The 13,553-nt window shown below is 36.3% G+C and overlaps 1 protein-coding gene across 2 annotated transcripts in view; it reads left to right on the forward strand.

Moving 5' to 3' along the window:
- Positions 1–13,553, forward strand: part of COG6 (component of oligomeric golgi complex 6) — a 56,686-nt gene that overhangs the window by 9,275 nt on the left and 33,858 nt on the right. For both annotated transcript variants that reach the window (XM_040055393.1, XM_040055394.2), the window contains exons 5-8: positions 6,980–7,091; positions 9,131–9,213; positions 9,449–9,519; positions 10,743–10,836. In XM_040055393.1, the coding sequence (XP_039911327.1) occupies positions 6,980–7,091; positions 9,131–9,213; positions 9,449–9,519; positions 10,743–10,836 (360 nt within the window). The remainder of the gene's footprint in view (positions 1–6,979; positions 7,092–9,130; positions 9,214–9,448; positions 9,520–10,742; positions 10,837–13,553) is intronic.

A 13,553-nucleotide genomic window follows, 5' to 3' on the forward strand; every position in this document is an offset into this window, starting at 1 on the left:
AATGAGGCGTGGTTTTATAGGTCAAGGAACATTCACCAGAACTGCAGAGTCAGTTACATGGTACCATTTCTGACTGATGTTTGTCTGATCTGTTCTGCTCTGAGAAGAGCAGCCTAGGAACAGAAGGAGCAGAGAGCCTGTGGTCTTCACTGGAAATTGATTTCGGTTTTATTGTTTTCCTACTATCTGATTTAGTTCTCCTTTTGCTGCAGCCTAAGCACATTTGTTTTGATCTTACTCCAGGTGGATGTAGAGAACAGTATATGATTTTCATGCCTTTGGCAACATTTTTGAATTTGATGGCAAATTTGAAGCTAGACTAAGCGGGTTCCTTTCCATTGGGTTTATATCACATTTTATAAAAGATAAACTGAAGATATCGGTCTGTTTCTTATGGAATACCAAATAGCTCATATCTACAAGATGGAAAAGAATGTGTTCATTGGAAATACACTAAACTTAATCCCTGTACACAACTTAGAAACCATGGATCATGGATTTTAACGATTGCCAAACACTGATTTACTGTGTGTGTTTGTACATCTATATCTGTATATATATATATCATGTGATTGCTGCAGAGCTCTGCTTATGAAAATTTTATCGAAAATATTCTGTAGATGCATACCCATCAGATTTAGAGGAAGCCTTATCAGTACAAAATTAGAAAATTATTGAATTACTCAAATTTATTTGCAACATGTAAGCTTTTTTATTCTAGTGTTTGGTAATCTGTTTGGTAAGATTTTGGTCATTTCAGTGCAGATATGTTGCTTAACTTTTGGTTTAGCCTTTTCAATTTTTCCGCATTTGTTTTTATTTATTTATTTTAATGTATGAGATGGCAGGGCTGTAGCACTGTAGGCTGTCTTCAGATAGATGTTGCAGATGGGGGAAACCTTCTAAGTTCAAGTCCACTCTCCTGCTGCCACCTATTATTTGCATGATGACTTTGGTAAACTCAACTGTTCAGCACATAACTACTGCATTATTTTTGCATGTTGTGTGTTGCTATTTGTGGAACACTTAGCCTAAAAGCTCATTTTTTCCAGTAAAATCCTTTCCCTGATTTCCAATCTAATTATTGGATATAAATTGACTATTTTCTCATCTTGTCCTTTGTCTTAAGAACTGCTTTCATCTCCTATGATGAATTAGTTTTTCCATTCCCATGTTCATCCTGCTGGCTGTGGTCTAATGGGAATCCATTGTTCTTGCACCCAGGATCAGGACTGTGATGTGTTTTCCAGATGAGATCTCACTAAAGCCTTCTTTACTATTACTGCTATTTTCTTGTATTCTGGAAACATTAGACAATTCACTGGGTTTTTAATGTCTTCCTATTTTTTAATTAAGGAGAATATTTCATAATTATATTTTATGATGGAATGGGTCAATGAATACCTCCTCACAGTATTTCAGTTCTACTTCAATAAGAGATAGGTTTGATGGAAAAAATGCAGAACAAAACATTTGTTCTCAGCATTGACAAATGCACTTTTGCTCCTGTACTTACTCTTAAGAATGGTTTTCTAATGCTTGTGTGTAAAAGTTTTGTTACATAGTCTTGTACATTTGTCTTTCACATGACAGAAAAATAATTGCGCAGCTTTGTACAAGTCTGTTAGAGATGATTGTTATTTACTTATGAGTTAGAAATACTCCATTGCCCTGAGGCTTTAAAAATGTGTTGAATCCTCAGTACCAGAAATTGAAAGTAATTTCAGAATGACTGCTCTGATTCACCCTAGGTAGAAGAAATAGCAGATTCTTATGTTGTATGTGGTGGCAAGATACAATTAAGCTTTGGAAAAGTCTGCTTCTTTTCCACCTCATTTTTGAGCTGTCTAGGTGATAATCCTAACAAACAGTGCACATTTGTATTTGGTTCAAGGGAAAAGTGCACTAAGTGCATAGTTTTCCCAGCCTTTTGAGTTCTCTTGCAAAAGAATTCTGTTTCCCTGGTAACAGTTAAAACTGGGGAAATTGCTCTTTGTTGGAATCCTGTCCCTTGCCCAAGTTCTAAATTCTACCAACGCTTGGCACTTCCCCTTTTGCATCAATGCTGGGTTCCCATAAACTGTTAGTTTAGTTCCTTTATACAGGATTAACTTTGTTAAAAGAAAAAAAATGGGGATAACAAAATGGTGTGGCCTTTCCTCAGCTGTACTGCACTGCTCAGAATTTAGAAATTATTATATCTACAGAAAGGCCAGTGGGTCTTGAAATGTCCAGTTGTCTGCATACAGGTACTGACTGCTGTGTGTTATGTGTAAGACAGCCTTGCACTGGCTTTTGTTGTTACCTGCATTGTGTTTTGTAAGGCACTTACTATAGTGAAATTATTATAGCAGCCTTGAGTCACATTTTAATCCACTGCCCTGCCTTAATAAGATAGATTGAATTCTAGTTAAATATGTTAGGTTGTGTGTGAGGAAATAAATACATAAATAAATACATATAGAGAAAAAAACTGAGTACAGATGTGAGTGTATTGATCTCAGTAATACTGTACACTGCCATGCATATATCAAAGGCATGTACAATTTTCATACTTTGTTCCTGATCCATCATCTAGGATATAGGATCTCTTTCTTGTGCAGATAACTAAGGCAACTTTCACCGTCATCTCAAGCAGAACTGGCTAACCTGGGTTCTGAAACTGAGTAGCTCCTTGAAATTCTGTGTGTTTTTTTTTTAAAGAGCCAAACAGAAAGAGCTTTATCAACATTCAGACACATGCTTTTGTTTAGGAGAGATGTTTGTCACCTCTTCCCAATCAGTTTTGAGAAAAATGAATGAAACATTGCTGCCACCTTGAGGTTATCTTGCAAGGACATTGTGAAGTGTGCTCAAGTTTAATGTATTGACTATTTTATGAAAGTTAATTATTGGGAGTGCACACAGTCCGTGAGTGTGCAGTTATGCCAGGCCTTAGCCCGAGACACAGCCAGGGATGGGAATGGCTTTGAAGCACAGGGATCAAACCTTTTTCACCGTAGCAGCAAAAATGGAGGGAGGACTTGCAGAAAGAGAGATACTGGTTAGCAAGACTGTTATTTTTTTTTTTAATAAAGGAGGAGTAAAACAGGGCACAGAGTTCCAGGACAGATTCACGAGCATGCTGTTTGTACAGTTCCTGACTCTGTTCCTTGTTCTACCACAACCCTAATTCCACCTGAAAACTGAGAAAACTATTATGCCCAATGTACTATACTTCTTAAAATCAGACTTCCTTCTAACCCCAGTTTGGTGGAAGTGTGCATTCAAAATATCTGAAGAGCAGAAGATAATAATAAATGGAGACCCTCTATAAGAACAACTGGAAGTTTATGCACTCTGGAGATACACAGACTTACAGAACAGAAAAGTTTCTCAGCATCCCATCTGCTCCTCTCTTTGTGGAAGATTTGTTTCAATTGAACCCAAAGAAAGCCTTGCATTTGCCTTCTCTCTTCTCTTTGCTACCTTCATTCTCTTACCTAAAGGGAAGGATAACCCAGTCTCTTTTCAGCTTTGTGGATATATAATAAATTGAGATTTCCATCCCAAGAGAAGAGACTTGGAGCAACTATTGTAGTTAACTCACTAATTTACATTTTCAGTTGTTTCAACCAAATACAGTGTTGGTGATGTTGAGGCATTAGACTTGCTTGGCAAACTGGGTGAAACAGGAATGCTTTGTTTAAAGCAGCATCACTGTGTTAAAATTTAAGTGTCCTTGGCTGATTTTCAATTTGAGTAGCCATCTTGATTCCTCTAGGGTTTTCTTGAGTCATAATATTTTAAGTTTGATTTTTAGTGGTAATAGTTGTAACTGACAATTGAAATGAGCTCTTCTTATATCCCAGAGGAGTTCTGAAGTGTAGTTTTCCTGAGAGTTTTATAGCAGCAGTCAAGTCAATACCCTCTTGCCTCTGATAGCTCCTGGTGCTGGCACACTCCAGTCCCGTAGCACAGGCTGTGGTAAACTGAATTAGAAAATACATGTAATCTCCACTCCCAAGAAGTAAGAACTTATGGATTTTTTCCTGCTAGATTTGTTCCCTGATCTGGTTCACTACACGATGCAGTTAACAATGGTCCGGGCACAGTGGGAAGCTCAGTACAGGGCAGGGATGAGCAGGGATGGCTGAGGCACCCTGAGTATCACACATTACACATCATTCCATTGAGTATGTTATTGCAGAGCAAACCTGCCCCATCTTTCATCTGTCTTGTGAGAATGAAGTTATCCTCAGAACATCTCTCACAAGCCTAATATTGATTTAAACAGACTCTTTTGTTAATATCTTCTTGTCTGTTTCTTGTATGGTTTGTAGGCAACTTGTCTTTTTGCCTCTTACAACATGACTTGCTCTCTTCAGATTTTACCCACCACATAAATCTTACTGCTGAAATTTTACTGAATTTGTTCAGGATGGTGTTGTTCCATTCCCCTTCCATTATGTTGGAAAATGCCAGGATTTTTCATGGATGCATCTGCCTGTATAGTTGGTTAAAATCATCCTGCATTACTCTTGTTCCTTCCCTGAGAAACATTTGGCTTCATGGAGACCCAAAATTTGTAATTGTAGAGTTTACTTAGAGAAAATTAAATAGATTGACTTTAAGCATTGCAAAACTCTCAATGTAAAGATAAAATCATTATATTTCCCTAGGACCCCAGTGAAACCTGAATTATCAATTCAAAATGTGGTATTAAAGCATATAAGTTTTTGGTTTTCCTTTTTGATGAGGTCTCTTCTGTGTAATGTAGAAGTATTGGCTTGCTTTCCCCTTGATTTTCATAGATGTTACTGTTAAAGTACTGTTGTATTTTATACTACTCTCCCTCTCACTATCAATGTGCTAGAGCATTGACAATTGCAAAACATTTAATCTGATCTCTAAAAGAATTTGTGGAACTGCAGGGTGGGAAAGTCATCCGTGTCACAGCAGGGAAGCCAATTTTCCATACTTAGTAGCTGAATGGAGTTCAGACACTAGTTGGATAGTAGAGAAGGGGTGAGTAAAAGCTTACTTTTCAAGCTTTGATCTTAACAAGAAAATATAATTATACAGTATGTGGCGGTGTTTTATTATGTTTTTATAAGAAGTTTTATGTTATAGGTTCATTTCACTGTATCCCCAGTTCTGTAACCCTTTTAGCTTTCTATATAATAAGGTGTTTTGTGTCAGTCCTCCCACCCCTCACCTGACCTGGACCATCCCCTCTGCCCCCCCCTCGCTCTGGGACAACCTGCCTATCATTTCAGGACCCCTCCCAAGACTGAGAAATCATATGGAGAGGGCTTCAGGTGATAGGTCGCCCAGGGGTGTCACCCTGGTTTTTCTGAGTTTTTTAAAGCCTTTTGATTGTTCATAGAATGGAGTCAGACTTTTTAGCTACTGTACAATATTAGGAGCAGTTTTCACTTTTTCTCACACATGTAACATAAACAAATCCTTTGTTTTTCATTCTCTGTCCTTTGTTTGCATATTTCTAACCTGAAAACAATTGTAACTGACAGCTGGTCTGGCCATTTGGCTGGGAGGTGATAACTCCAGAAGCCAATCCACAGCCAGACCCACAAATGTATAAAAAGTAAGAAATAAACAGGCAGAGGGGCTCTGGGCTTGGCTCAGCCTTGAGCTCTCTTGGATGAACAACTCTGCCCTGCGAAATCTCTCATCTCCGTGTGATTGCTTTGCATATCCCGATCACACGGGGGGAATTCCTTTCCTCTGGGGATGGTTGGTCAGAGGCTTGGAGGTGGACACTCCTTGTTGTCCCCTGAATCCCCTGATTCGTTGCCTTGTTGTAACCCCCCCTGAATCCCTCCCCCAGTTATAAGGTGGAGGAGGGAGATTCGAACTCTCTCTGGCCTGCGGTTTTGGGTTAGCTGTGGTGCTACCGCAGTTAGGCCTGAATAAACATATTTTAACCTGCCAAGCTGAGAGCCATCCTTTTCTACTGCCGCTGCTGTCATGACACTATTTAGTCCAACTGCTGCTGAGAAGCCGAGCCAGCAAGTAAAGATAACCTGCGTGCCCATCCGAACTGGGAACATCCTGGTCGCTGTGCAGATCTGAGCCAGCCAGAGGCCGGCATCCGCCCGGTGTGGAGATAGAGCACAGCCACAACAGTATATAGAAATACACTTGCCTGTCTTACCACCCTGTAATGACAATGTATTTATCTTGTAGTAATTATATCACACTGAAAGATTAAATGATCTTAAAGGAATTGAGCTTTATTCTTGCGGAAATAACTAATTAGTGCCTTCTCAATGCCCCGAAAATGTAGTCTTTATTTCCTGGAATACTGTGTGTTCAAACCACAGTTTGAGCATAGGAATCCCAGTCCATTCCATTTGGGTCCTTCTGTGGTTGTAAGGCGTGTGACAAAATATGTGCAGGAAAACACTGCCCATGAGATGGTGTTTGCGTATTACATTCTGGCTGTGTTTTCAGGAACAAGAGAATTAACCATTGCAGTTTGATTGCTTGTGGCATTAGTAAATTGATGTCCCAGCTGTATAGTGTTACAAAGAAATGGATCTGGTCTGCAAAAAAGCAGTTTAATTAATCTAAGGTTAATTTTGCAATTTTGGGTGCTATAGGCTTTTCCTTTCCTTAGTGAATAGGAGATAACTGCATGCATTACAACTGTACAAGCATGAAGTATCTGGATTAGATAAATTGTGATACAAATGCTAAAGGAATATTATTTTAAAGAACTTAATAATTTTGAAATGTGTTAACATACCTCTATATTGTCTTTACTGAATAATCTGTGTAAGCTTAATAGAAAGTTGTTTGTGAAAAAGCACCTCAAGTGTTTGATGGCAAGAATCAGCTATTATAATTTAATAATGCCAATTTCTGATGGCTGGTTGTACTTCCAAAAGTATGAATATGAAAAATAAGTCTTTGAGACTTAAAAGCTCATATTCTCATAAAAAGCTCATATTCTCTTCACTTTGTTTTATTACAGTCAGAGATTAGAAATGAAAGCACAAGTTGCAGATGCATTCATAGCAAAATTCCAGCTGACACCGGATGAAATGAATCTGCTTCGAGGCACGAAAGATGAGCCAATTACTGAGGTAGCTCAATGAATGTTAAAATCTTCGCCCTGAACTAAAATGTAGCGATGCCCTAACTGAATTGTACGCGAGATATTATTTTCAGTTTGCAATTTAATTTCTTATGGAGGAACGTACCTTATAACAGAATGGTGAATTTCTGATGAGTTTGAAATGTGTGATGAAAGATTCAAGTGAAGAGACAGAAAATCAACATTAAATTCTAGTTTGTGTAATGATGTAATGAGTTTGAGGCAAATGAGCTCTCATGTAATCAGTTTGAGGCAAAGGAGTTCTCTTATGGTTCTACATGTCAAAAAGGCCTTTATTAAGTCTGAATTTTCAGTGAAGATTTTTAAAACTACATGGCACTCAAAGCAAATGAGAAACTTGCAGCTCTGTAGTACTGCCACTGTGCATGTGTGTGTACATTTTGCATATTCATGTATATAGGTGTTCAGTGACTTGAGACAATATAAAAACAAAGTTGTTCCAAAACAAGTTCTGGAATATGTTATGGTTTGAATAAGAAGACACAGTATAAGCAAACTTATTCTACAGTAAAAGCAAACAGAATAATGAAAGAATTGAGTATACTGAATAAACTTTATTATTGTAGTTGTATGGAAAGCTTCATGTAGTGTCTCAGCAGGTAGTCCAGATTTATCTCATTTTCACAGTCATCCTGTTTGCAGTTAAAGCACTATTAACCATGGAACTGATCACCATAAACAGTGTTAATGAAAGCATAAATGGAATGTGCTAAATAATTGTGCACTTGAGTAATTGCTGTATGCTTTTGTACCACTATTGCTGTGAAAGAGCAGTTTCTAGAAAGTGCCTATTGCAGGGAACAATGACAGCAATGCTGTGTCAGTTGCTGCATGACTAGTTTGCAGCTAGTGAGGGCTGGTCTTTTTGATACTTAGTCTAAAAAAATGTGCAGAAGTAACTGAGATAAAACAGTTGTTCTGCTTTAGTTGGTAGACTTAAGTAACATCGTGGTGTGCGTGCATTTCCCCTATGAGAGAATCAACCAGTGTGCTTAAAACAGCTTTAGTTGGACTTCTGGTTTGGAAATTTTCTTTTTTCCCAAAGGAAGAGTGCTTTGGGTTTTTATAAACATGGTCTTTAACGCAATTGATGCAAGATAGTAGATTAAATTGCTGGCCTGTTTTACTTAGAATATATCTATTTTTATGTGGCTTGAGCCAGAACGAAACTCTACTTTCCTGTGTTCAAATCACAAGAGATGTGACAAACAGCTATATCTGAAATAGCTTGTCTCCTCCAAGGTATTTGAAATATGTATCTGTAAGAAGATGGGTTTGAAAATGTTACTGGCTTTCCATATGCATTCTGTAGCTAACAAAGTAACCTTTTGAGCCATTTGTCCCTGTCTCCTAGAGTTTGGTTTTTTTTTTTTTTTTTTTTTTTTTTTTGTTTTGTTTTGTTTTGGTTTGGTTTGGTTTTTTTTTTTTTTTTTTTTACTGCTGCTGTTGAGTTACTCCACTGAGAAAGGTTGTCCTGGAAAACATTAGTCTAGTCTGTCACAAATGGGTTTTTAATTTTTTTTTTTTAAATAGTAACCTCATTTTATGAATACAAAATATATCAACCTGTAGCCATTGTCCTTTACAATGTTACATTTTGCTCCTTAGATGCTAAGGGTAATGGAGACAGAAATGTAATGCAAAGCAGTGTCCTCAAAATTTCCCTAGAGTAACGTAATGAGTGTGAAACACACATACTTCATAAGACACGTTAAAACACACATCTTGAGTGGTGGGGTTTTTTTTGTTTGTTTGTTTTGTTGTTTTTTTGTTTTGTTTGTGGAAGAAAAGTTTGATACAATGGGAAAATAAAAAATGCTAAGGCTCTTAAGATGGAATGAAAGGTAAATGGCAGAGTCAAGGTGTGAATTTTAAAAGTAGTATTTGGAACACAGGCCTGCAAGAAATTTAGAAAAGGAATTGAGAGAGGGAGTATAGAGTGCTAGAGATTTGAATAGAAATTACTGCTTTTACACTGCTTTGTATTTTGTTTTTAAATTGTTTTAGGATTTTTTTAAGGCTTTGGGACGAGTAAAACAAATTCATGATGATGTCAAGATTCTCCTCCGAACAAATCAGCAGAGGGCAGGGTGAGTCCTACTTAAATGACTGCAAGAGAACTATTTACAGTTAAAAACAGAAGTTAAAGCAAGGTCTCATTCTTTGCTTCATATGACAGAATATATACAGAAATATACAGAATATTTCACAAAAAAAAAAAAAATTTGGAATTTTAATCATGGTATATTTAATGTGACTTGCACATGCCTTTGCTAGTACTGCCTAAAATAGTATTTGCAAATAAACTTTTTATTTGTCTTGTAGCTTGGAAATTATGGAACAGATGGCTTTACTGCAAGAGACATCTTATGAACGACTTTACAGATGGACTCAAAGTAGGACTAAGAATGTTTTTATGTTTATGAATATTATTATGATGATTCCTTTAATTCCTTCATGCGGGTTGAACTTAGCACAAACCCTTTCCAAGATATATTAACACTTTGGTTTCCTTCTTAGGGAAAGATGTGTTTTGAACCAAGAAGTTAATTGGCAGTTCTCTCATTTTTTGGGCCAATTTCATTATTATAAAAGTGGATTATTTATTTGTGTTTTTAGTAGATGTTTTTCCACAAAGAGCAACTACTACAGTTTGATAGTCCAACCAAATTTTTAATTGTATTGAATTTAATTTCCATGCAAGTTAGAGGGAAGCTGTTGGTTTTAATGGTTTGGTAGTAAGATCTAGTTTAGTGGAAGGAGTGGTGGATTACTTTTAGAAAAAAAAAAAAAAGACACCTTCTTTTGTCAGGATGTTCTTTTGAGGCTTTTTTTTTTTTTTAATATGTACTCTGGATATAGCCATCCATATTCAATGTGACACCTTGATAGTGTCAAATATAGTTGCTTTTTTGTTACTTCCCTCTTCTCCGAAGCAAGAGACTGTCCTTCTGACAGTAAGATTCATGGGGGGGTGGAAATGGTGCAATGTGATCTTTTTATTCATTAGCTGTTCTTCAGTAGATGCTGAAACCTCAAATAATAGATGTAGTTTCACCCTTACAAAAAGTCATAATTTTTCTGCCAATGTTTGATTTAGTTAATGTGATTTCCACATTCTTGCCTGGAATATACAAAATTATATAGTTATTTTGATGAAAGAAAAAAAAAATAACAGAACCAAATAACAAATATACAAAATTATATAGTTATTTTGATGAAAGAAAAAAAAATAACAGAACCAAATAACAAAACAAACAGCTTGCTTAACTACTTGCTCCATTTTTTCTTAATAGTTTACCTGAAATTTGGTAAACAGTTACAAAGGAGCCCGATAAAATTCTGAAGGTTGAATGAGTCAACATTTGTATGTGGGCATGAACAAATAGTAAGCTTCCTTTAATCATTTATATTGTTGAGATTTGTGATGGACATGCATTTTACAGTACTGCTTGCAGGGGAATTTAATTGTGTTAACACTAACTAGCCCAGGTAGAATATTCTGGAGTCTTCAAAATTAAAAGCCTTTGAGTTTTTAACTCACTTTCTTGTTTGACAGTTTGTATAAAATGTATCACAGTGTAAAGAATGGGCTTTTATTTCTGTTGGTATTTTACAGATGAATGCAGGACACTGACACAAGAATCATGTGACATTTCTCCAGTTCTCTCTCAAGCCATGGAAGCCTTACAAGATAGACCTGTCCTGTACAAGTAAGTAAAAGTTTGCTATTATCTCTAACAGAAGCTAGTATTTTGAGCTTCAAGATGGGCATGAATTACAGTGCTAAGGCTGGTGGCACTTTGGTTTTGTGCCAAATTCAAAACGACCCAGAAACTTAAGTTATAAAAAACCCATATTTTAACTGCTTTAAATTTCAGAAGTATTTTTTGACGTAATTATGGCGCAGAAAATGTCATTGGACTTCTTCTAACTCACAAGTTTCTAATTAAAATGTCAGACTGTTTTAATTTAAATGAATTGTGAATTTCTCTGCTCTCATTTTAGGATTTTTGTTAAATAAAAAAATCCTGTTCAGAGCATGTGATTGTATAATTTAAATCTCCAAGGTAACAAATTGGTAAAAGCTAATTAGCTTTTACTGATGTGCCTGTGATAGTAAAAATGTCTTCCATTACGAGTTATACAGTAATCTATTAAAAAATTCTACATATAGATCTCTAAAGTGTAGAGGTATTGATATATCACTATCTGTGTAAAATACTACTGTCTGTCTCATTGCGAACTTGCTGAAGTGGTGTTGAAGTGAATGAAATGGTGCTTAGGAGAGTGAACCACCAGGTGGCACTGTAAGAACTGTTTATTGGGGTGACCATCCCTGAAAAGGTTATTTACACCGCTTGGGGATTTGGGTTTTTCATTTTTGTTGGACTTTTTTTTTTTTTTTTTTTTAAATGCATTCATCACCTTTTGCAACCATTGAAAATTACTTTCAGCCACAGGTATGCAGGACAGCAGAGTGACAGGCAGCCTTTCAAAGGCCACCCTTGTCTTTAAGAGTGTCAGTGCCAAGGTGTAGGTACATGATGCTGTAAAGCTCCACGGTGCCCTTCACAGGAAAAATGCACAGGGCATGTGGACCTGAAGAATGCTGTCAGTGTGAGAGAAAGCTCAGATCTGGACATGCTCAGAATCAGCTCTGCTGGTTAATGTGAGGGAGAAGTGGTGTCCCTTGACCCTCCCCAGCTGTTGGATGGGGTGTGTTGCAGTACTTCAGGCTATAGCTGGGAATTGCAGTCCTTTCTTGCATTCTCTCCTCTACACCCTCTTTTACAGCTGCAAAAGATCAGTCACTATGCTGTTCACAACATTTTAGAGGATTCTTTTTACATGCAGCTTTATTTTCTGTAATAAATACTTTGTTGAATTATGATACTTTGGAAGTTCATAAAATCATTGTTTTGCTTTCTTAGTTCAAGGAATGAAAACCCCATCTTGTGCATAAATTCACTGCTGGCTGGTTTAAAATGAATCTGCAAAACAGAATTTTTTTTTCTGACACTTCTGTCACAAACAACAGTAATAGTATTAACAGAGATAGAACTTGATAGGTAAGACCTTTCCTCTGCCAAAAAGGCAAAAATAAACATTACTGTAGATGATGCAACCACGTGTTTCTCATCATAGATTATCAAGCTTAATTACTTGCTACAGCATATTATCAAAATTGCAGTTCTGAGGCGTTACATTTTAAATCTCAAGATTTCGTTTATTCCCTTCCAAAAATTTTGTGTACCTTTAAGTAACAAATTGCTGTGTTCATAATGTAGGAGTTAAGTCACAGGAGAAAATAATTTTAAGTTATTTTTTGTGTACTAGCACTGCTGTGTGAACTAAACACTTTGCCTCCAAATCACTGCCCTTGAATCTGATAAAGATTGTGATTTGATTGAGTGAAAGTGAGTAAGATGGAGAAGGGCAGGAGTTTAGAAACAAATCTACAAATTCTTGTTTCCTTATATTGACTTATGTCTTGTTAATTAAAAGTGTCAGAAGGATTGCACCATGGATGGACTTTTTGGAACTGAAGTCAGTAGGGATGTAAAATAAACATTTCAGATTGGTTTTCACTTCCTGGCTCTAACAGAAAAATTGAGAACTATTTCCTAGAAAATGCACAGAGGTGTAGCTGAAAGCAGTGTTCCTCTTCCATCATCCACTCAGGTTTACAAAGTTTATTTTTTTTTCCTCTTTCCCCAGTGATATTACTGTATATTTTAAACATTAAAGCTGAGTTGAAAAAAATCTAAATGTTGTTTTCTTCTCTGAACATGAATATGTGTAATAACATAGTAGTAAATACTGTGTTCTAGTGTAAATAGTAGTTATTGCTGAAATTTTTATGATGCAGGATTTTGTAATGGTTATGCCCTGTTCTACTGAGAGCAAAAGGAAAATTAGTAGTTTCCTTTTTAAAACAAAATTATAATTATTGAATGCTGTTTTCAGAACTAATAACAATCACAGAAAGATCTGTTTCACTGCTGTATATTTAACGATCTATTGTATAGCTGTTTATAGGAGAGGGAAAAAAAGCTAACTCGTTTCTATAGACACTTATGATTTTTCACTCCAATACTGTTCCTTCTAGACAGTGGGCAGTTGTCAGATCCTAGATCTCTTCCACTTTTGATGGCATTATTTTTGTCAATAGTGATTTATTAGAGGGGTTTTTTAGATTTTTTATCAATTGCAGATATTTACTCTCCAACTTAACAAGTACAGTGTAAAAGAAAAACGCTTCTACAGAAATTTCCAGATTCTTCAGTGTGCTCTTTCCCCACCCCTTTCAAATAATAATTAGGATTAAAAAGAACAAAACTGAAGGTTTCCTCTTACTTTTTATAGCAGAGTAGAAATCAAATTGAACTTAATGCCAAACATTTTTGAAACCATATATTATTTTCTT

Source organism: Hirundo rustica, chromosome 2 (assembly GCF_015227805.2).
Source record: "Hirundo rustica isolate bHirRus1 chromosome 2, bHirRus1.pri.v3, whole genome shotgun sequence".
Lineage (NCBI taxonomy): Eukaryota > Metazoa > Chordata > Aves > Passeriformes > Hirundinidae > Hirundo > Hirundo rustica.